The 24,685-nt window shown below is 41.7% G+C and overlaps 1 protein-coding gene across 1 annotated transcript; it reads right to left on the bottom strand.

The window, feature by feature from the left end:
* Window positions 1-1,294: 1,294 nt before the first annotated feature.
* inpp5l (inositol polyphosphate-5-phosphatase L) lies at window positions 1,295-23,060 on the bottom strand. The gene is made up of 16 exons (XM_034091636.2): window positions 22,542-23,060; window positions 18,036-18,077; window positions 17,633-17,733; window positions 17,042-17,129; window positions 10,433-10,496; window positions 9,757-9,860; window positions 9,401-9,453; window positions 7,669-7,788; window positions 7,183-7,267; window positions 6,997-7,092; window positions 6,842-6,916; window positions 6,202-6,275; window positions 5,773-5,884; window positions 4,707-4,775; window positions 4,565-4,624; window positions 1,295-3,677 (listed from the first exon to the last, which is right to left on the bottom strand). Exons 1-15 carry the CDS (start codon window positions 22,599-22,601, stop codon window positions 4,583-4,585), a joined length of 1,185 nt encoding a protein of 394 aa, XP_033947527.1. The 5' UTR covers window positions 22,602-23,060; the 3' UTR covers window positions 1,295-3,677; window positions 4,565-4,582.
* Between the last annotated feature and the right edge of the window lie 1,625 nt (window positions 23,061-24,685).

The following is a 24,685-nucleotide window of genomic DNA, read 5'->3' as shown; positions in this document are numbered from 1 at the left end:
TATTATTTGTAATTCTGCTAAATTATTAAATTGAATGTTGACTTGTAGTTGGTAAAAAAACACTGCAGGTTTATATCTTTGTTTTTCCTTTTTGTTAACTTGTTTTTGAAATACATGCACAATAAATCATTTACAGTATCAGGCTCATCATGCCAGTATTTTATTCTGTTGGTGACAGTAAGAATGAAACTGCAAGCAAAAAAACGCTGACACTGAAAAGAAGTGCAGAGGTCAAAGGTCAAATATTGTGTGATTTACCAGTGTGGTAGGGTTTAATTGAAGACAATGACCCCCACAGCCCACGACAACATCAAATCAATACCAACAGACATCGTTTACAATAAAGCTCATCGCGTTAAGCCTCCACATGTTTCAGATGTCATTCCAAAGTATTCTGTCCAACACAATTCTGCATCAAATATAAAAAGAATTCTCCTGACATTACATTTCATTTAACTGGCACTTGTATCCGAAGCGTGTGACAATAAGAGCAACAACAATCTTGAAAGTAGGCCTACATTAGCTTTAAATAAGTCAAACCTCTTTAGGTATTTTTATAGTTTAGTTACATTTAATGTACTTCTGCTAACGTCAGAATCATACAATCGCAAATTCTGTAAAATATTGCTAAAGTCTCCATTGCCATTATGATGTGATAAATATTTAAAAACGATTAAGTATTATACAATTGTTGTGAATCGTCAGGTGTATTCCTCAAACCTGATGCAAGTGAAATGACCCAAAGAAAAGGTTTGAATCTTGATTTGCTGACCCTTGGAAGACTTTCAATCAAAACTAAATATCCTAAAAAGGCAACCCACTCCAGCTTTAGAGGGCAAGCGTATTACCTCTAGATGCAATATTTCCTGCGTTGAAAAATAAGTGCAGCTCACATCATTGCGGAGTAATAGCACTTTGGAAAATAAATGCATTACACAGAAAGACAGTGAAGTTGGGGCAGGCTCTGTGCGTTTTGCACTATATGGTCGATATTTCTTTAATCCAACCAACATAAAAATAAACATTTGTGAGAATTTGAATTCTTAACATCAAAGTAACTAACTTGATAATGTTTTAATATAATAACATGGTATTATTTTATTTAATGTACTGTAGCACCAACCATTCAGGTTTATCAGCTTCAACAGGAAAATAACACAAATGTGCTTTACCAGCATTTCCTGCAGAGGTGTGACTATTACGAATGATTAAGCGATGATGCATCAAAATCAAAATGTGTTGCAACAATGGCTGCATGTACAGTTTCTTAAAGCAAATAAAACACAATGCAGCCTTTATGAGGGTAATATTTTATTGAAAAAGTGAAATATGACAATGCTGTAGTGTTACCAGAGTTAATCTAAAGGTAATACTGGCCTTTTAATGAAAACAGTGGACTGCTACAAGATTGTCACCAACACACTCTTGAATCTACACAAACATTGGCATCACTGATTATTAACTTAATCTTGTTACGGCAAGGCTTCAGTCCCACTGTGCAAGCATGACTGACAGACCAACATTGATATGATCAAGTATTGACGTATATATTGTTTCACCAAGCTGTGTAAGACCAAATAAGAATCACAAAACACACAATAAAATACATGTCAGCTGGGATTAGCTTCAGACAATGTGTAAGAAGATGGATGGAAGGAACAATCAGCAAACTTATTTTACATGATTTTAAATTCAATTAGTCATTATTAAAACCACGTCAAACATTCTAGCATTTCACACATCAACAATATTATACAGCACTGGTGCTACAGTTTAAGACTATATGATTCAAATAAACAACTAAAATCAATCCAAAAGCAAACAGTGCCTTCTGTGTTGTATGTGGGTGCACGCGTGAATATATACTGTATGTCTACAGGATTTTGTGACGCTCAAGTGAATCTGTGGCATTGATGCATCGATGGGGCCCTATTATGCTCATGTCCAGGTTCATGTGTGTATAATGTGACATGTTTGCATGCTTTGTTGTTCAAAATGGTCTTTATTTTTCTCATACTGCCTAGCACCTCTTTTCACCCTCTGTCTGAAACCAGAGCTCAGTCTGCTCTGATTGGTTAGCTGGCCGGCTCTGTTGTGATTGGTCGATCGCTTAGAGATGTCCCGCCCCTTAGCCTACCACCTAATTAGCGCTAGCCAATAGAAGCACAAGTGTCACAATGTTACCAAAGTAATCAAAGTCGTCCAATTGAGGCGTTTCAGCCAGGGGGGTGGGGGGGGGGGGGGACTTTGGGATTTAGAGTTGACAGAGTATTTACCGTACATGCACAACAACTATAACACACTACAGGAGAGGGGAAAACCCCAAAAAGCATAATAGGGCATCTTTAGGAACATTTGCGAGTAAATATGGGAGGCCTACATTATAATTGTTTTGGCAATGGAATAATTTTGATGCCAACCCGAACAGGGAGGAGAAGATGTCTGCATTAGTAAAACCTTCTCTGAGCGAGGATTGCTCAAATCGAATTGGTACGAATAATGTACCTTTAAATTCAACAGGGTGAAACACATTCTGTTGTGATGTGGTAATCAATTCGGCTCCTACTCCTGCATTCAAAACATAATCTTGATGCCTAGAAAGTGTCCTTGTTAGATTTAACACAAAACCAGATCTGGAAGTGACTCAGTTAAGAGATACAGTATGTGACATGAATAAAGCCACCGTGAGAAAGTAGCTAAGAAAATGAATAAAATGTAAGATACCTTCATAGATTATGTTTAATCTAAAAAGGGCATCAGACCTCAACTGTGTCTACGAGTGGGATACAATCTACTTACAGATGTAGCAAACAACAATTAAAAAGAAAACGTGATCTAGAAATGGGATAAAATAAAAGCATACCGATCCAAATCTTGATAAAAAAGAACCCACATGTATTAAGTTGTACTAATATTAGAGCCTTATAATAATGTTGGTGTAATGTGTAATGTTTAGCTGCAAAATGATTTGTTTCTCGACACTGGATTCTGATGAGCTACATGAGCAACTAATTTAAAACCTACTGGGTGAAAGTCATGACCTGAAAAAGTGACCCGTCTGCTAAATGGCCAATGAGGTACGGGAACATCTCTGATGCCTTTGCTGGGGTTTGTCGGACGCTGCCCGTAAGAAAATGGCATTTTTTGTTAAAATAAGGAGGAATGTTTGCATACACATACATGTACAGGAAATAGTTGGTTAACAATTACACACTGCAGTCTTTACATCATCAGAGGAAGCAGGAATAGTGGGGCTTGGTAATCTACAAATCAGAGGGTCAGAGTTTCGATCCCAACACCTGCAGTCAACATGCTGAAGTGTCCTTGGGAGAGAAGCCTAACCCCAATGTGCTCCTGTAGGCATGACTGCAAAGTTGAAGAGTATGCAAGTCGCTTTGGATTAAAGCATCAGCTTAATGAGAGACTTTGCATTCGGTCAAAGGACTTTAGATCTGAGAGCGAGGTGATAATCTGCATCAGAAATCCATCCTGCAGATTAATCAGGGCGTGTGGCTCTGGAGCCGAGGCCGACAGTATGTGGCAGTGAGACAGTCTTTAGTGAGACTCCAGTGATGGGACGACGGGGTTTTCACAGCGGGGAATTTCAGAGTTGAGACCCGCTGCTGGCTGTGAGTGTGTGTGTGGCTGGTAACCATTGTACTGATACTGTGGCAGAGCTGAGAGGAAAGAGGACACACACACACACACACACACACACACACACACACACACACACACACACACAATAGTTATGGGACTTTATCCAAATAATGTGGAAATTCTTTTTTCCCTATATCACAGTGCACGTGAAGGATAAAGTGGGAGGAGATAAAGTAACGTGCTGATTATGATTATAAGACTCTTACTTATTAAGTTATTCCCAAATGAAAAATGTATTTAAAGCTTTCTGTGGAAATGAAACTTCTTCATTTATTTGAAATGCAAGATGTAACATTTTATGCACCGTATTGTCTCTCTTTACTGGGTAATGAGAAATACAGAGAATTTGTTTCACTGGAATGAACTTGTCTCCAAACACAAAAGACAATGCGCGCTGGTTGCCGCTTCATTGCGTGGACTCATTATTGTGCAGCCTTCTGAAGAAGGATCCTCATGAAAAAGCAGTCCATCCCTAAAATAAATACATTTAAACGGCAGCAAAACAAAATCATGACCGTAAAAATGCCAATACGCTGTCCGGCACAATGCATGTCTCTCCAGCCGACCATCCAGATGGTAATGAATGAAAAGCGGGCCGGCGATGCACTTAGCGTGTGGCCACAGTGACACAGCAGAGGATTCAATACCCATAGATCAGTGAGAGGTGCTGATGGCCTGTGGTCCGACTGCCGGGACACAAAGCAGCGCTCGTGTCCCGCAGGCACTTCATCTTAGTTCATATCCCGACTCCTGTGGGCCAGACTGGGTTACGGCCCCCTGGGGAGCGCAGCGAGATTACTGTGATCGCTCTCACACACTGAAGCCCCCCCTCTGGCATCACCACATAGACCGACATGCACCTCCACATGCTGTATAGTATAGAAACACACTCACTGGCACTTACCATTGAGAAGGATCCCAGTCAATGGTCATTCGTCTTCAGTGAGAAGAACAAGAAAACCGGCTACCAGAAGAACACAGCAGAGTTACTCCACATGTAGAACAGAAACAGTGCAATATACTGGAGAAGCTATTTAAACTGCTACCTTGTGGTCTCCCATACAGACATTAGGACCCACTGTGTCGTACACGAGGCTCTTGTCTCCGTCATCTCCCTAAAAACAGGAATGAACTTTTAGTGATAAAGGAAATCAAATGTGACTTCAACACTGGAGCTCACATCTGTGACGTAGGGCAGAATGAGTAGGATTCGTATGTTGTAGTTGATTAAAGAACTTTTCACAGTTGCCTTCAGATGAAAGTCAACAGCAGAGGTTTTGTTCGCTTGTGGTTCCTCCTGACTATATGTGAGTCCTTTCAGCACTTGGTCAGACATGATAGCTTCCTCTTGGATGCAAGCTTCCGGTCAAGCAACCAGTATACATTTTAATAGAGATGTACCCCATCAAATATTCCAAACTAAGCAAAATAAGAACATGCAGACAGGGTGCATGATCTCTGCAAATACATATAGCACCACACACTTTGAGTGGGTCATAAATGATACATTTCATTGACACTGTGGTCATTTTATAGTCTCTGCGTCGTGAGTCTCCTGACGGTCATTTTCAACCAACTCATAAAGCTAATTTTAGCTTCATTAGCTTGCTAGCTAGCTATTTGCAGGTGATAGTCTGTTGGCGACACTACATTCAGCCAAATGGTCACAATCGATGGTCACCAGCTAAAATAAGAGACTAGTTTTTCTCTTTTATTGTCTAAAAGTCATCGTCATGAAAATGACTATCAATTTTGAGTGCCAAATCTGTCACTGTTATTATTGCGTAGCCTGCGAAAAGCTTGACAAACATTGCATCACTGACTAAGAGGCGCAGGGTTTTCGAAGATACGAACATGTCAACGCTTATCTTTTACAATAAATGACATTATTCTGGTAATAAACTCACTAGCCATGTGAGAATATCGGCCCAGAAGCCACTGTATACGCAGAACAAGAAACGATTAGAAAGTTGCAATATTGTATCAAATTGTATATAATATATAAGCCTTACTTATACCAAGAATATATCCTGTACATGGTGTGGGCTAGCCAGGAGAGCTACGATGCAGAAGGTGAAGACTATCAGCTTTACCACAGTAGCATGTACTCACCCTGTGGATGAATTCCTGGGCAGTGTGTGACAGGAGGATGCGATCACACCAGGCCGGGCAGCGAGTGTTCATGTACCGGGTCGGTTTAGTGTACTCTTCACTGTATGGGTAGCTGACACACACACACACACACACACACACACACACACACACACACACACACACACACACACACACACACACACACACACACACACACACACACACACACACACACACACACACACACACACACACACACACACACACACACACACACACACACACACACACACACACACACACACACACACACACACACACACACACACACACACACACACACACACACACACACACACACACACACACACACACACACACAGTGAATTTAGGGGAATAACAACATGTGTGTTTATACTGTGTGTCTGCAGCATTTAGCCGGGTTACCTGGGTGGAAACTCGATGTCCTCTTCCCGAATAACATCATGGAAGACTGAGACTTCTTTGTCATACTTCAAAAGCTGAGGGATAGAAGCCATTTCTGATTAGCTCTAAAGGAACTCTAAGATTAAGATGGACTTTTATTAATCCCTCGCGGGGAAATTGTTTCTCTGCATCTGACCCATCCTAGTGTTAGGAGCAGTGTGCTGCCATTTTGAACGGCGCCCGGGGAGCAGTGTGGGGTGCCTTGTTCAGGGACACCTCAGTAGCACTTGGTCTTGCCGGGACTTGAACTGGTGACCTTCCAGTTGCCAAGCCAAGTCCCTATCGACTTCGCCACCACCACCACTCTACACCCATTCAAATCAAGTGTGACGTGAGTGAGTAAGACTCAAGTGCCTGCGGAAAACCCAGTTTACTGTCAAAGTTATCGCACTTCTGTTGAACCCACAGCGAGTGTATTTGCTGTAATGTCATTCTAAGGATTGTGTATCCGCTGATAGGGTCTAATCTAAAATATGTGAAGACATGTCAGATTGTTGCTAAGCAGCCTGTAGTAGAGTCGGTCGGAGTCACAGCATAGTTTGCCTGAGACTGTGGGGCAGCTGACCGGATCAGTGTGGGTCGACATTGAGAGATGTCTCACCGCTCTGCCGTTGTCCTCCCTGAACACCGCCTGGTGCAGGTAGGCAAACAGCTTGTCCTCAATGTGGAGCAGCACCTGTGGGCGGAATCAAACTAGGGTTAGGAAAGGAAGCACAGAAAACAATATTGTTTTCTTGATAGAACTGCAGTAATCACCTGGTGGTCGTTGTCTTTTTCTTCGCAGATGATCTTCTCTACTTCGTTACTGCTGTCCTTCTTCACGGTTTGCACATCTGCTGAAGTGGACAGATACTGCTCACAGAAACACAAAGGAAGAGTGTATGTCAAAAGGCCAAGGTGATGCACTTCCTCAATTCCTTCAGGAGAAATGCTGTCACATACCTGCACCAGACTAAGTGCATCCAGACGGAAGTTAAAATCTCCAAACAGGAAGAAAGGCAGAGGAGTGTACCGGCTGTCTGATATCCTGGAAGGAAATGGATGCCAGGAACATGTATCTATAAAAAACCTGACTGTGTGTGTGCAATCATTTCAGAGCAGTGCGTTCAACGGTCAGAGTTCATGTACATTCCTGAAATAACTTGTTTACATGATGATCTTAGGCCAATCTGTGGGAAAACCCATTCCCTTCATAGAGTGAGTAACAGATAAACAATACACAGTGCAGAAATCATTTTAAAATGCACAATAAGAAAGATAAAAGGAAAGTTGATTGTGAGAAGTGTATTAGTGTGTGTGTTTCTATATATAAAAGACAAAGCAGTTACAAAGCAGTAAATACAATGTCTTGTAGGTGTCACTTTAAAGAAGACCAGTGCTTTGCCAGGTGGGAAAAGCCATTGCATAATTTGCGCCCGGGTATCCGACCTGTTGATGACATATCTGAGAGCGTTTTTGCGGTTGGCCGAGTAAATGGAGGGACTGGATTTGCAGGCAATGAGGTTGGAGGCATCGTGGAACAGGTGGACGTTAACCAGGTCCAGACCTCTGTAAAACACACAGACAGAATACGGTGATAGGCAGAGAGAGGAAACAGGAAACGATTTGACATCTGAAAGGTGTGTGTGTGTGTGCACGGGTGTCACTTATGGGTAGCTCTCTTATCGGCTGCTCTCGTGTTAATGCCGAGTCTACAAACACGTTTTTCTTTTGTTGAAACGTCCGCTCCTTTTTTTTTTGGCAGTCACTGCAAAACAATTAACTTGCATGCAACAAAAGAGCTTTGTTGACTTACAGCCTGATCTTGTTGCACACTGATTGTGGCCTGCCTTTGTTCCCCCCCCAGGTGACAACTCAGCAGAGCAGATAGAGACTATTGTTCCCAGAGAACACGCAGCTGTAGCCGCAGCACGGGGCCATTCATCACGTTCATTTCAGAGCTATATTCAGCTTTTATTTACATAATTCCAATGGTTTTCAGAACATACACTATACAAATATATTCCTTGCTTCTGTCATTATATAAAATGGTGTTCTGTCAAATGTAGCCTGTGTGGGTTAGCAGCCGGACACCATGCTGGCTGGCTCTGTTTCGATCAAGTGGACAATTACTTACAAACTGAATAAATAATAACAACATATTTAGTTAATAAATCCACCGGGGAGAACACGGGCAGATACAGTTCAAACCCCGCTGCAGTCAGCATGTTGTTGTGTCCCTGAGACTCTCCACCCAAGTTGCTCCTGTGGGGAATGCCCACAGTACTGAGTATGTAAGTCGCTTTGGAGAAAAGCGTCTAACAAGTGACCTGTAATGTAATGTAGTGATAGAGGTAATGGGAGACTGTTAGTTGTAGCCCCTGCTGCAGCTCTGAGGTCATGTGTGTGTTCAGATCTCAGTTCAAATGGTGGTTGAACAACCACACAAACCTTTAAGAAGCTAAAAGGCTCTGGTATTATTGATTCAACTGAAAATGTTGCTCTGAATTTTTTTATTGTAGAAGCAGAGTTTGTCCATCTCAAAGTAAGGTGTGAGTTCAGTGGAATTTTGTTGTCAATATCAAAAGTCAGGTAAAGGATTGGCAGTTCTGTTAAAACTCAGAAAGGGAAACCGAATAGACTTTGTGTTCTTTTAGTATTTGTTGTTACTGGGAGTGTCTCGACCTCCGCTACGGGTTGTTTCGTTTTTTGTTGTTGAAAAGTGTTCCCCTTTCGCCATGTCTGTCGTTGATTGTGTGCACCTGGTGCCCTGTGGTGTCTCCTCCCTCCTCACCTGTGTCCTGTTGGTTTGATTAGTGTGGGTGTGTGTTTAGGCTCTGCTGCCCTGTCTGTTCTGAGGCTGGTAGTGTGGGTGAGATCCTTGTGGCAGCTGACTGTGTTCAGGGGGACAGCAATTGAGGCTGTGAAGCATGTGCGTATGATTTGAATAAATGCCCACACCGGGTTGTATTTTTGGACATTCTGCCTCTGTGTCCTTGCGTGGTCGGGCCGCTCAATTGTCAGCTTCACAGGGAGCTCACTGTTTGAGCAAAGCAAACCTGTAAAGCTGACATGAATGCCACTTGGCATCAGGGCAGGCATGGATTTCACAAAAGTGAAATAAATCCAGGGCAGATTATGTTTTTTTCTAATCGAGGTGAGATTGGTGCCGGGTACGTACTGGTTGTGTATGATCCAGCGGGTCCTCATGAAGCCCTTCCTGGACCACTTGAACTGCAACAGAGACAAACGAGAGTGAGTCACTGAACAGCAGCGAGCCGTGTCTGTGAAGGGCCAAACTGATAGTCATTGATTCTTCCACATAATTTGTCTCATCTCCCCGTCAGAGCGGCAGCCCTAGTAGACTCATCTGTCGTGACATCTCCCTTTGGCCCTCACGTACCCCTCCACACACACACACACACACACACACACACACACACACACACACACACACACACACACACACACACACACACACACACACACACACACACACACACACACACACACACACAAAAATGCATACATACTCACATCAGGCCAGAAATTCTTTGGGAATTTTTCTTTCTCCACTGTGCTGACCCCGTCCAGAGAGCCCACGTGCTTGCTCTGTCCCGACACTGCTTTGAAATCCTTAACTGTTAGAGGGGTGACATGTAAAAGAGTGAGAAAACATGCAAACGGCAATCAATAAACTGGTGTTAACCTCATCAGAGCGGCATACGTGATGAGGGGATCTATAAGCGGGCCATTAGACTGTGTTTGGTGGACAACAATCGGATTGGGCCACACAGCGAGTGGCAGCTGCGGGATGTTTATGGTTCTTCCATAAGCTTTTCTGAGGAGCTTTTTCACGCCTAACGTGACTGGACTATGCAGCAGGAAAATAACAGCTCCGCTTTAAATGCAGGTTCTTTGCAAATATCTGACCAGGAGGAGTTAGCGATCAAACTGTCGTTAAACACTTGAGAAATGTCCCGAAACTCCTGATATTAAAAAGATGACCGTAATCATTTGAATCATATGCAATATTGCCCTTTATTTTTATTGCTGTTTATTTGAAGTAAGAGCCAATTATGAGCCATTACCAAAACATAAGGGAGTGCTTTATGGAGGGAGCTTAAATCATCTTTCTTTCGAGGGGAGAGTAATAGGAATATATCACCAGCTGATCAATGCAAACATCAGGCATAAGGAGAACACTTCTTACCATTAAAATCATACTGCTGGATGTTTTTCAGTGTCTTGTGGATGAAGTACATGCTGCCCAGAGCCTGCGGAGAGACACACATAAGGAACACAAGTGTAATGAGGTCTGTATGATAAGTAAAGTGGTTTTAGGTTAATCATAAACTTTACAAACATGATCAAGTTGTGATAGGAATTAACATGTTTCATGTCAAACACCTACAGTACTGCACAAAAGAAAATCCCCAAAAGCTACATTTTGAAATATTAAATTCTGCAAACATGCCTGGAAATGTGCCAATTTAAATACTGCACTTGATAAAACATTTCTTTAAAGTTTTTAAATGGGACATTTGAGCTCTGTCTGGGCCATTAGCAGCGGCTTCACATCAGCGATCGACAGTAAAACCTCATCATCTAACTCATCATCTGAGCTCAACCTCTGATGATGAATCGAATTGTTCATTTCCCCATCATGCGAGCCTCGTATTGAACCGTCCACTGCGACACAGTATATTGTTACTCTCCCAAAGACGCATGAAACTTTAAAGAATAGAGACGTTGAAAGTGAACTGCACAACACGTCCACAAACTGCCCCCCCCCCCCCACTCTCTCATACACACACACTTTAGCACCAAATCATCCGTGACGTGAGGCTGACCGTTTTTAATGTACTAACTGCCTGCTCCACTGATCTGATTAATCACGCCCTGAGAGATCAATAAAGACAGAAAATTAAAACAATTTAAAAGGTATTAAGCAGCAGGCCTGCTGTCTGCCAGCGCTGACTGGGGGCCGAAGAAAAATCAGCGGCTCCGAGGGCTCGGGGCGTGACGGACCGATGTGCAAACCCCCCCCCCCCCCGCTAAAAAACACCCAGCCAGAGCATGAGAGATCTCTCCCTGAAGAGATCATTTATCTTCGGTGCCAAAGTCCTCCTCATTTAATAAAATGGAAGTGTCTCCGTGATCGGCTCCAGTGAGCGGCAATTAGTGAGCAACTTGTCAAAACTAGGGCTGTTATTTGAACAATCTGATAAGGTCGTTAACTTAAACTGACTGGTATGAGATTATATATTAAATAATTTACATGGAAACAATCCCTTCTCTGCGAGGCATCAGGAGAGTACATTTGAGAAACTTGGCAAAAGTGTACGTGATATAATTCCCTTCCTTAGCTTGAATACGCCTCGGGACACTCCCTGCTGGATTTTCCTTTTTTCTTAATATAGAAAACCCCGCTTGCCTTTTTTATGTGTTATGTTTGTGCTTTGATTGTGTTTAATTATATGGAGAAAATAAAAGAGGAATCACTGTATCCATCAAATCACTTCAGGGGACTTTACATTGACTTACATGCATTTCCTAGAGACTTATCCTAACCTTAACCATAACCAACACATGCCTAACCCTAACCCTAACCAAGTCTTCACCCTAAAATGAATGATTCCCCCCAATGTGTCCCCATAAGGGAGGCGAGTCCCCACACGTGACAGTGTAAACAGATGTAGGTCCCCACAAGTATAGTAATGCTAGCACACACACACACACACACACACACACACACACACACACACACACACACACACACACACACACACACACACACACACACACACACACACACACACACACACACACACACACACACACACACACACACACACACACACACACACACACACACACACACACACACACACACACACACACACACACACACACACACACACACACACACACACCTTCATCAATCAGGTTTGTGCACAGTTTAATAAAAAAATATTGACTTACAAGTGATTTTTTATCAAAACACCATTTGTACTGAATGCATGCAGGGCGGCCCCTCTGCTGCTGCAGCCCCTCTGAAAGGAGAACCCCCCAAACTCTCTCTCAGCCGTATGACTGATGATCCGCAGCCAGGGGGAAACAAATTGAAAATCAATGCAGGTGGCACCGCCGAAATGAGAATGAGGCATCAGGAGAGGTGGGGGGGGGGCTGCAGCCCTCTCAGGGCAAACAGTGGAGGGTGCAAACACTCAACGTGGGGAAACTTAGTCCCAGCTGTCTCCCACTCCCCCCTCACTCTTTATTTATCGTGCACAAATGGGCTGGGATCAATAGTTTTAATCTAGAGTTAAATGTATTGACTTTGGCCTGTCCCCCCCCACACCTGGCCATTGACTTTCTCCTTTTTACTTCACACACCTTCAGTCTACAGATGCAGCCGCTGACCCCTACTGTCAGACGTCCAGTGTGGGGGTATCACATGGGAGGAGTAAGGGTTAATAGTTTAAGAAATACTCAGCCCCTTTTTCAACCAGGGCAGACTTTCAGGCAAACTAATGCTGACAAGGAGAAACTCTGAAAACAGTTTGATTCCAGAGAGAAGACTGAGAACTTGCTTGTGCTGTTTGAGGTCACAAAAAGAAGAAGTTTGAAACAGGAAATGGCTTTCACAACATCCCAGCATGCACTGCAGCGGACCAGGGCTCACTTCATCCGCGCAGGTAGGGGCAGTCACTTAACAAAACTGTCTTTAAGTGCATCTCTTATGTCTGTGCTCACAGTGTGTAACCACTTCACATTGTTTCACGCCATATCTTTGAGATGTATTTGCCTCACAGTACAAAGGGCTCTGGTTTGCTCATATCCGAGATGTGCAGTGAGCCTTGATGAAGGAGAAACACAAACACACTTTAACAACAAGGACACATGACTAATGGATATAGATTCATTCATAACCAGGAACCAGCAGCGTAGGTCTTCACAAAAGGAAACACAACAGGCCTTCCTGTAGTCTAGAAACACCACAAACATTTTCTGGACTCCTTATTGAACATCTCTGCTGTATGAATACAAATATGAAAAGGTCCCCAGGTTCATTTGGCAACACGGAAACGTTTTAAAAATGAATGCATGTCCTCACTGACACGAAAAAGGTTTCACAATCTGTTTACCCACACACAAGCACACGCATCATTACAAAAGTAGGACAAATCTGACCCGATACCATCGATGACATTTCACCTCGTTCTCTTATCTTCATCACACATTTAAAACCTTAGACAGACTTATTGTTTTGATCAATACATCCGAGCATAGTCTTCTCCATAAAACTTGTTGACATAATATCAAAGTTTTTATTTTCTGTTGTTATGACACACTGAATAGCAATTTAATCTCACTAATTATACTTTTCTACTTGTCAAAGAATAATTCTTCCTTACGGCCCGTCCACACAGCAGCTTTTCAAAAATCTTGAAAAGCTTGAAGCTGGGCGTGTCTGACAGCTTGGGGATTTTTTGCGAGCAACGCGACCAACAACCAATCACATGAATCTCCCGCCCCCGATATACAAAGCAAAAAACCCCGGGGATTTTATGCGAGCAATATATATATATATATATAAACTCCCCAAACAGGCGAAAACCTACCAGTTTCACCCACTGTCTCTGCCACCTCCCTCCATGCCTGGTTCCTCCGGTTTGTATCCCGGTAAATAGTTACTGGTCGTAAAGAACAGGATGATTTGCTACCGTAATTTCTCGTTTGGAATATGAGGAAATGAACTGCGGTCTGGTTCTCCCTGCTTGCACGCGGTTTGATTGGCTAGCGCTTCTACTGTCAGATTTGCATAAACGTGTTTGATTGGCTGACGCTTCCAGCTCAGCTTCAAAAGTTGAACATTGCTCAACTTTTGAATCCTGGAAATCCTGGAAATCTTCGCTTCGCTCCCCCACAATGCAGTTCGGCGAAAAGCGAGGCAAAGTGACGTCATCCCCATTCAAAGTCAATGGGCAGAGAAGCGTTGGAAGCGGTGGAAGATTCGTCTAAAGCTGCCATGTGGACGTACCGTTACTCCTAAGATATTTAACCTTATTGCCTATTGATGTTTACGACCAAACCCTGGCTCTGTTATCTCTCTTAAGGAATGGGAGGCTCCAGCTATCTTGATAAACCAGTTCAACTCTCGGTCACAAAATGGTTTACGGCTGTGGGAACACTGGCTTTCTAAGCTCCTCCCCCAATATGCTCATCAACTCTCTGTAAAGTAGTTAAAAGGTCTATCGAGAGATAGACTGATCAGAATTGACATGACAACCCACCCGTGCAGTCAGAACCTTTTGCTGCTGTGACTTGTGATATGAATTCTCCGGCCGTTGACTTGTAATAAACTACCAGCGTTTGACATCAAAGCTCCAACTCTCCTGACTCTCTATTGCTGCAGAAGTTTCCCTTACAATACTAATCATTTCGACATCTAATAAAATCCAACATCTTATAAAGTAAGGCCATGTACACATTGTATTTGTGGCTAATGAGATGGTATTAGAAGGGATTGGTATTTAATCATCGTGGTCTTAAAGGCTTCCTTTAGGTCAAAGGTCCCCTCTGAAACAAAAACACAGTGCACTGAGAGGAAAACACTCAAGTTCGATACAGTAGGTCCTTTCAAGATGTGGGGCATTGTTTCACTGATCTGTTTTGTGATGAGATGCAAACCTGTTTACACTCACACACAAAATAGAATGTACGACAAGTCGGACCTGATCCTTCTGATAATGGACCATTTGAACGATGTAGCTTCTCTTCATCAGCAATGGGAAACAGGATCAAAACATCCCGTCGAAGCCTTCTCACTTTATCAAAATATCCACTTATGAGTTGTGTTCCGTTTAAGATGGAGACTTAATCACAAGTCACCCAAATGTATCCCCTTTTCTTCGGCAAAATAATAGATCTAATTACTTTCTCTAATAGTATACATACAGAATATAATTAATCCATGTTCAAATTCAATCCATCTTGATCAATCTTAACGGTTACCTAGAGGTCACCTTTATGCAAAATTGTCTCTTCTACATCAACATGTGTCCCCTCTTCTTCATGTCTCTTCTACATCAACATGTGTCCCCTCTTCTTCATGTCTCTTCTACATCAACATGTGTTTCCTCTTCTCCATGTCTCTTCTGCATCAACACGTGTCCCCTCTTCTCCATGTCTCTTCTACATCAACGTGTGTCCCCTCTGCTCCATGTCTCTTCTACATCAACGTGTGTCCCCTCTTCTCCATGTCTCTTCTACATCAACGTGTGTCCCCTCTTCTTCATGTCTCTTCTACATCAACATGTGTCCCCTCTTCTTCATGTCTCTTCTACATCAACATGTGTCCCCTCTTCTCCATGTCTCTTCTACATCAACGTGTGTCCCCTCTTCTCCATGTCTCTTCTACATCAACGTGTGTCCCCTCTTCTTCATGTCTCTTCTACATCAACATGTGTCCCCTCTTCTTCATGTCTCTTCTACATCAACATGTGTCCCCTCTTCTCCATGTCTCTTCTACATCAACGTGTGTCCCCTCTTCTCCATGTCTCTTCTACATCAACGTGTGTCCCCTCTTCTCTATGTCTCTTCTACATCAACGTGTGTCCCCTCTTCTTCATGTCTCTTCTACATCAACATGTGTCCCCTCTTCTTCATGTCTCTTCTACATCAACATGTGTCCCCTCTTCTTCATGTCTCTTCTACATCAACATGTGTCCCCTCTTCTCCATGTCTCTTCTACATCAACGTGTGTCCCCTCTTCTCCATGTCTCTTCTACATCAACGTGTGTCCCCTCTTCTCCATGTCTCTTCTACATCAACGTGTGTCCCCTCTTCTTCATGTCTCTTCTACATCAACATGTGTCCCCTCTTCTTCATGTCTCTTCTACATCAACATGTGTCCCCTCTTCTCCATGTCTCTTCTACATCAACGTGTGTCCCCTCTTCTTCATGTCTCTTCTACATCAACATGTGTCCCCTCTTCTCCATGTCTCTTCTACATCAACGTGTGTCCCCTCTTCTTCATGTCTCTTCTACATCAACATGTGTCCCCTCTTCTTCATGTCTCTTCTACATCAACATGTGTCCCCTCTTCTTCATGTCTCTTCTACATCAACATGTGTCCCCTCTTCTTCATGTCTCTTCTACATCAACATGTGTCCCCTCTGTGGAAAGAGATTCTGAAAGTTTCAGGAAAAAAGATTCTCTCTCTTTTTGTCCTGATCCATTTCTATAAAAACCTGTCTGAAAATGAGCTGATCAGATTTTGGCCACTTTATGATGTCATAACGATGTTTTGTTTTGTGCAACCATTATCCAATCACCAACCAGGTAACCCCCCCCCCCCCCCCCCCCCTTATCACCTGAATCTCCTCCTAGAGCACCATTGTGTTCTTTGTAACCAAATCTCTCTCAGAGGGGCGTGGGGAGGGGCTCCTTATTTTCATCTAAAGTAACAGACAGAGAATCAGCACTTTGGAAACAGGGCTGAAACAGAGGGGATTATGGGTAATGCTGCAATGATCTGTTTGGTATTTCGAGCCAAACACTTCAGAGACATGTTTGTATATATCTGAGACCTGTAATATATTGATGAAAAACAGTATAATAGGAGACCTTTAAAGTTCACTTGTTCAATGTTAAAATGAAAATAAATGTTCCGATGCTCCTCTCCACCTAACGTGATGACCAGAAGTCAGAGAGAACATAACAGCTGCACATAGCGCTAACCACTAACATGGAGGAGGACTCCACCATGTGGCGGCCCGTATGAACTACTCTGAACAGATTGGGTTTTTCTTACCGTGAAACTGTCTTCTGTTTGGAACTGGTTGTCCACATAGATGCAGACCCTGTCATAGTCTTTCATTTCCTCGCTCGATTCAATGATCCTGGAACAGACGAAGAACAACAGAGGTATCGATTTGGGAAACCTTTTTTCAGTTTTTTAACAGACTAAAATATGAACTGATAAATGTAGAAATGAATAGGTCAAAAATAATTGGTACTGGCAGCCGTAGAATTCAAACGACTTTCTTCCTTATGGTGGAAAAACATGACTTTGCTGGAAAGGTTTCCATCCCAGAGACAAATATTGTACTGTGAACCCCAATACATTTGTCCGACAGCATAAGTTACTTTTTTATGAACATTTATGCACAAAAAAAGTATGGGATAGAAACTCCCTCTGGGTTGAACTTTGGGATTTTAGCCCTTGCAGACCATTTACATGCACACAAACCTATATAACACACAACAGGAAAGGGACAACCCCAAAAAGCATAATAAGGCCTCTTTAAAAACGGTTATGAGTTCAGGACGTCAATTATCTTTGACTGTGTTATATAAGTTTACTTCAGTCAAAGATGTGAATACTAATTCACATTAGTCCTACCAAAAGAAGTTTTCGGCGTGTCCCATGTTGGCCATGTAGTCCTTCCCTCCCACCTCCTGGAAGTGCAGGGCGATGAACTGCGGCTTGTGGCTGTGGATCGTCTGAAACGGAGACACGTGTTAGTCTGCAGGTTTTACATTACAGAGGCATGGAGAGGGAAGGGGTCAACACTGCGTATCACAGGACGAAGTGAACTGTCCTCTCGGGGTCATGTGGAACTTAAAATCTGGATGTGCTATCAGTGCTAATAAACGTGTGTGTTGTAAACGTAATGATGCCATATTCCACTAACATATCTGTATTTTGAATGTAAAAGACTGTCCATAAAATGTAAGAGACAAATACGAGTGATGGGTGGACATACTAAATGTTTAAATGCAAGAGCCAGGCTTCCCAAACTTACCTTATACAATTCTCGCAACCATTCATTTTGAATTTCACCAAGCTATAAAACAAAGAGGAAAAACATCAAAAGCGTGAAATCTGCCTTTCAGAAAATGTTTCAAATGAAATATTAAACCTGCTTGTTTTTTTTGGAGACATCAATATACAGTAAATGCAATAATTGGGTTTGTCAATCTGAGCAACTCCTTTAACAATATGCACATTTATTTAACATTCTTTAATACATTAACATTTATAAGAGAAGCTTTCACTTTTAACGCTCACCTTAAGCACATACAATGAGGTCGTTTAGTATTACTCCATTCACATGACATAAAGAAACACTAATTGTTTTATTTTAATTGTATTGGCTTCTGGCTTTTAAAGGAGATGGGAGCAGATAACAGACACACAGTTAAAGTGGAATTCAGGAAGTGACATTAAAGGAAACGGACACACAATAAAGATTGTGTGGAAATATCATCCTGTGTTTCCAATGGATGTGTTTTCCAGGAAGTAGACAGGTGTAGCTGCACCTGTAGTAATCTACAACCGTCCAAACTGCCTCTGGTGGTGAGTTTTATGTTGCATGGCAATACTGAGTATATTATTAAACATGAATAAGGACACATCTTACACAATGAGCTCTGTCAAACAGGGAAGGGGCTAACTTAGCAGATGCCTGTTCAGTATTGTAGCTGCAACATTTTGCCTTGCTGTGAAATTATTAAATTGATTTGTGAAAGCACAAATGGGTGTGAGAAATATTTCCTCCTACACGCAAGCTTCTAGATTCTCATCCCAGATAATCCTCTATCTTATTCTGTTTTTGTGGACCATAAGCATTCAATTCAATTGAAAACAAATCCAGTAAAAGTTCAAATAAAAGCTCATAAAGTGTGCTATAATCATATTTCCTTTCCCACACACCCACTTTTCCAGTTCATTGTGGAACCTTCTGCGACGCCAGGTGTATTCATACTGGCTTAGAAATGGCTTTGCATAGAGAACAGATTTGCATGGCGGAGTGGCCGGAAGACTGCAGCTCACGCCATTCTGGTTACTAGCACAGTCTGTATGCTCTGGACACGAACACAACTCTGACCATGAGTCATCCAGCTAGAACTGTAACATATGCTTTAGAGATGATGTGCATACAGCATTTAATATTAGGCCTGTCCATACATATTGGGATACAAGACTAGATATTGTCTTAGATTTTGGATATCTAAGTGCTGTTCTTGGCGGCACCGGGTAGATTTTTGATATCCTCCTGGATCTCAGTTTGATTGTCGATGTTGTAATTTTATAGTCTTTTTTAATATATACACATGATATCTTTAACACGTCTTTCTGTCCTTAGAGGGATCGCTCCTCGTTGCTCTCCATGAAGTTCCTTCTATTTTTCCCGTTAATTGTGGGCTTTCTTTGGGAATTGTTTTCCTTCTCCGTTACTTGGGTCCAAGTGTTGCATGCTGGTAACGTTGTAAAGCCCCCGAGACAATTATTTGTGATATTGGGCTATATAAATAACATTTGACTGATTTAATTATTGGTTTTCAAAGCTGCACAAAAGTAATGTGATGTTATGTTCTGAATTAACCAGACTGTATTAGCTGTGCTTTTATTTACCATCACATATGTGGCCAATAAATCCATATGACTGACAATACTTTCATAAATTCTCCTTGTGTAAATATCCTGTGAAAGCATACATAGTCACCCCTACAATATCAACACAATATCCATAGTGTGGTTTTAGGTCAAACATATTGTCACATTTGATATACTCCATATTGCCCAGACCTAACTGAAGATAATATTATGTATAAAGTAATAAAAGGAGGAGGTGAAAGTGAATAATTTAAAAAACTGAACATCGTAATCCAGCTACATAATAGTTTGATTTACTCTGTAAAACTAGCAGCACTGAGGCAGGCAGCGAGACTGGGCTCTCTGAATGAGAGAAGCCTCGTGTGAAACCACAGCAACTCTACTCCAAAAGACTTTCAGCCTTAATGAATCCAGCATGGTGATTTAGTTTATGCTTTGCTAACGAAACATGGACGAAATGTGTCGTTGGCAATAGAAAATGTTCCAACAACTGATCTCCTGTTACATTATATAACTTGTCTGACACCATTGGTATGTATACAGCGAGATTTTGTTTAAATAACGTCTTTTCACTGCAGTGGAGTCTATACAGTCATTAATCAAGCTCGCAAGGAACAATAGGTTAAATCTCCAGGATACTGCTTTGGTGGACCATTGCAATGTTGCTGGTAGCAGAGTAGAAGTAAACCATCTAAGATGTTTTCTAATGGTATGCTCCAGCCAGATCACTAATGGCCTCCACCAATTTGCTTTTGAATGTTCCTTATCTGTCCAACAAAAGTACCAAGGAGTGCTTTCTGTGTTTATGCCACTAAACCTTGAAATGCACTGTCTATGGGGATATTAGAAATACAAGCACTTTCTATACTTTTATAGGAAAAAGTATTTAACCTGGCTTTCATTTGGGGTACTGATTACGCCTTACATTTAAATCTTTTCATAATTGTTTTCGTTAGATATGTTCTATCCATTTATTGTTTTTATATTTCTGATTGATTACATTTTATTGTTTTTCTTGATTTTGATTATTGTTATTCAAACCCTTTGGCTTGCGTGTTTGTATGAAAGGTGCTACATAAATAAATAGTTGTCTGTCCCACTGGCTTAACTCTGACGGGACACACGGCTCCAGTAAAGCAGGGGATTTTATCCTGTGATGTGCTTAAGGTCTTGCACTTATCCCGAAGGCTTGGTGAACGTTTAGGAGTGTTTATGGAAATACGGGGGCCTAAACCAGTAGAAAAAGCGCAAGTCCCCTGGGGGAGATATTCATCTGTTTACATATCTCCCACAATAGCATCCAACGTGTTTTCATTAGAGACAGATTTGGCAACCGGAAACATGGTCCTGAGCCAAATTTCTATGAGTGTACGAGCCCTCCTCCCTGCAGAGTCCAAAAGTGATGTCTGGGCTGACAAAGGCCCAAACTGAATCCACCAAGTAGGGATGCATACCGGTATCCGGTATTACTGAAATACCGGTTACTTAATTAATTGTAAAAGTGAGTCCGTGGCCCGTGATGGCGGGTGTTATAAATTAGATTGCATAATCGTTTTTCTTCATATTTTATGTTTTTCATTGTTTGTTCAATACAAGAAAGGTAAAAGTCCCATAAAAAGGACTGTGATGGGATTTGTTTTCTCACACCAGTGAAGGTAAATGTTGATTTTAAAGATGAGATTTGTTTGTTTGTGCAATGCCGAGATCTCATGACCTTTATTCTATTATGTATTTATGTATTTGTTCTCTAGTCGAATCTCAGGTTTAACATTAATTATAACGGTGCTATAACGGTCTGTTTGCATTGACAAGAGGTGCTATTCACGCGGCACACCTGATGGCGGGTGTTATAAAAGATATTCCATAATCGGTTTTCTTCATATTTTTAATGTATTTTTCATTGTTTGTTCAGTACTAAGAAGAAGTCCCACAATTGAATTTAATATTCATTTGACATGTTAACTATATCGTAAAGCACTTCATGGGAGTAATTGTGGGATGATACATTTTCAAAGTATCACGATATGTATCGGTTGAGTATCGGTATCGTTCAGTGGTATCGTAAAAAATACTGAATGGCATGATCATTTTAGGGATGATTGGGGGAACAAAAGACCAATTTATGTGAACTCCGATTAGGCCCACATTTTAGGTCCACTGTATCAGCAAAATGACTGATTTTGCGTGGGTGGGTTAAACTTGTATTTAACCCAAAAATGTCCGAGCCAAGATATGCAGCAGCCACACTGACAAAAAACAACAAACATGTCTCAGAATGAAGAAATAAATATTGTAAAACATAATTGATTGAGGAATTAGATCATCAACATGCTGTTTTTCATACTATGAAATGTGACCCCTGGTTTTGAATTGTTAAACTTATTGTCATACCTACAGGCATCAAAATACATGATATTCAGTATGTACAAGAGGCCTTTATACCCCTGAAATTAGGCAATGATTGTAAACACGTTACATAGGCTTGGTTTCATTTTTTTCCAAGGTTAAACATTAGGTGAATATTGTCATCTGTTTTTCATGGCCTGCAGAGTGCAATGCAACAGCAACAAGGAGGTCACATGAGGGCTGAACACATGAAGCATGACACTTTCACATCCCACGTTTAATATTAACCAACTGTTGTGGCTTTTATTGAAGTAACCACAGGGGATATTGAGCACATGTTAGTGACAGCCAGAGAAGATAAACACAGCTGAGTACTTCACAGTATAAAACAGACTAGTATTGGATTAAGTAACGCGTCGTGAAGACCTTTTACATCCTTATACCGAAAATGTAAGGGGAGCCTTAAATGTAAAACTTTACTCCTGTTTCCTCATTATTCCACTATCAGCATCAAGTATACTCCTCTGACAGGACTTTAGCGTGGTGTAATTGTTATTATACTTACATTGTCAAAGAGTGAGCCGACATTTGCGGTGACAAGCAGCACATCAGCGTATGTTTCCATGTTACCGAGGCTGCTCCACAAACAGCGAGGAAACTCCGTGTGACGCAGGCCTTACAACACAACTCTGCAGGAGCTTATAAAGGCTTAATGTTTGAGCCCAGAAACCGAGACTACCACCGCTCAAAGTACATCACTGAAATTACTGAGTCGTTTCTGGTCCAACTTGTTTTGTTGTGGCAGTCAGTCGTTTCAAGTCGTCATGTGCCGGAGAGGCGCTCATATCCATCGTCGTTGGAGAGTTGAATAGCTTGCATGCGTTTATGTCCGCCTCCCCTCGGTTAATTGGACTAGTGGCTTCGGACTTAAAGCAGCATGGAGGCGCATCTGCTGCCGCCTTCACAACCCTCAGATAACCGGGCAGAGCAGACAGGCAGCGCTGCTTATTCTCCGGTGCTCCGCCCCTTTCTTTTACATAGTCCATTATAGTCTTCCTATTAGTTTTATAACCCCTTAGCTCTGCTTCAAAGTATAAATCCCTCTGAAGATTATCCCATGTTTATTGATTACCGTGAAACGTATGTGTTGGTCTTTATTCCAAACGATCTACTCAACGTAACCAATTGTGTCAACAATTCTACAACAACTGATACGATTGTGTAAAATCCCACAATGAGATGCTATAGAAACTAGTATTCTACTACAATAATGACTTGGTAGATGTAGTAAAATACCCAATTGTAGCCTACAATCAGAGGTGGAGGTATTTAGGTAGTTTACTTAAGTACAAGTATAAATACCAAAGTGTAGTGCTTTACGTTTACAAGTGAAAGTCCTGCATTCAAGGTTCTATTTATAAAAGTATGGTCTCAAAGTATTCACATGCTGCCAACAGACCATATCAGAGAATAGTTTTATATGACGTATGTTGGCCTGTGTTTCAAACGATCTACTTAGCTTAACCTAACTAATATCACAGCCCACATGTATATTGAATTATATTCTACTACAATTATAACCTGTAACCTGTATATTACAGCTGGTAAAAGAGAGGTTAATTTTGTACTATACATACTTGGGTAGCTAGTGAATTTCACCACGGGTTCATTTCATCATTTATATATATTTGTATTATCATTCTGAATGGTCAGTAAAGATGCCAAATAAATGAAGTGGATCAGACACTTTACTTCTGAAAAGTAGTGAAGTACAAGTGAAGTAGCTGAACATGTAATAGGCTACTCAAATGTGTACTTGAGCTTACTCTCCACCAAAGCCTATGATGTACAACTCAACTCAGACATGAAAACGAAATTACTCAACTCACCCCTCAACATACCACAGGCTCATTCTGTGAAGAACAGGAAGTTCGTCTTTTTTCCTGTTAAACGTATTCTTTCAATGCAAGTCCTCACACTGAGTCAAGTTTGCATTAAATTCCTATCCACCAAACCTCATAATTATAAAATATTAACATCTTTATTTGTGACTTTGCCTTAGGAGGGAAAATCATGTCATCTTCAAAAACATTGCAACAGCTGCACGGCCCATTCGATGCTCTTCTTGCGTAAACTAGCTTATCAGTGTGACTTGTTTTGTTTTTAAGTGCAAGACCTACAGGTTAGTCATTTATCTAGAACTGCCAGCCTCCTACAGCTTCCAGTCATCACCACAAAGTAACCACAATATTTTACAACACGGCTACAGACTACTTCTCTACCCAGTGCAGCGTAGATCTGCAATCGTCTTATTTTGGAGTCGATGGCTCAGTGCCAGCCAGCAGACTGGGTGTAAAGCAAAGACTGCTAGGGGCCACACTCTGGCTCTATAGTGCTGTAATGGAGCTGATCGACCATAGCATGGTGGTCACAGCCAAGCTTTTGAGTTTCCTGCTTCCTCTCACTCCTCCCCTGAGCACTGTGCGCTTTATTCCCCAACTTCAACACATCCATTTGAAACTATTGCAACAGGGATGTAAAAGAATGCTGCCACGTCCATCACCGGTTTGGAAACAAAGCGAGTTAAAGGGGGAAAGCTCTCTGAAAGGACTGAGGTGGTTTATTGCAGCCAGGAGAGGCCTGGGTTTTAGATGAAGCAGCTGCAAAAGAATCAACAGCATACATCCAGGGAAAGGGATACTATTTAGA

Source organism: Pseudochaenichthys georgianus, chromosome 9 (assembly GCF_902827115.2).
Source record: "Pseudochaenichthys georgianus chromosome 9, fPseGeo1.2, whole genome shotgun sequence".
Classification (NCBI taxonomy): Eukaryota; Metazoa; Chordata; class Actinopteri; order Perciformes; family Channichthyidae; genus Pseudochaenichthys; species Pseudochaenichthys georgianus.
This window is presented reverse-complemented; position numbering and strand designations above follow the sequence as displayed.

Coding starts and splice junctions, on each gene's coding strand:
- inpp5l (XM_034091636.2), bottom strand. CDS start 22,601: ATGGAAACATACGCTGATGTGCTGCTTGTCACCGCAAATGTCGGCTCA. Junction 10,497..17,041: donor AAACAGAAGACAGTTTCACG/GTAAGAAAAACC, acceptor GTCTCTCCGCAG/GCTCTGGGCAGCATGTACTT. Junction 5,885..6,201: donor GACATCGAGTTTCCACCCAG/GTAACCCGGCTA, acceptor TGTGTGTGTCAG/CTACCCATACAGTGAAGAGT.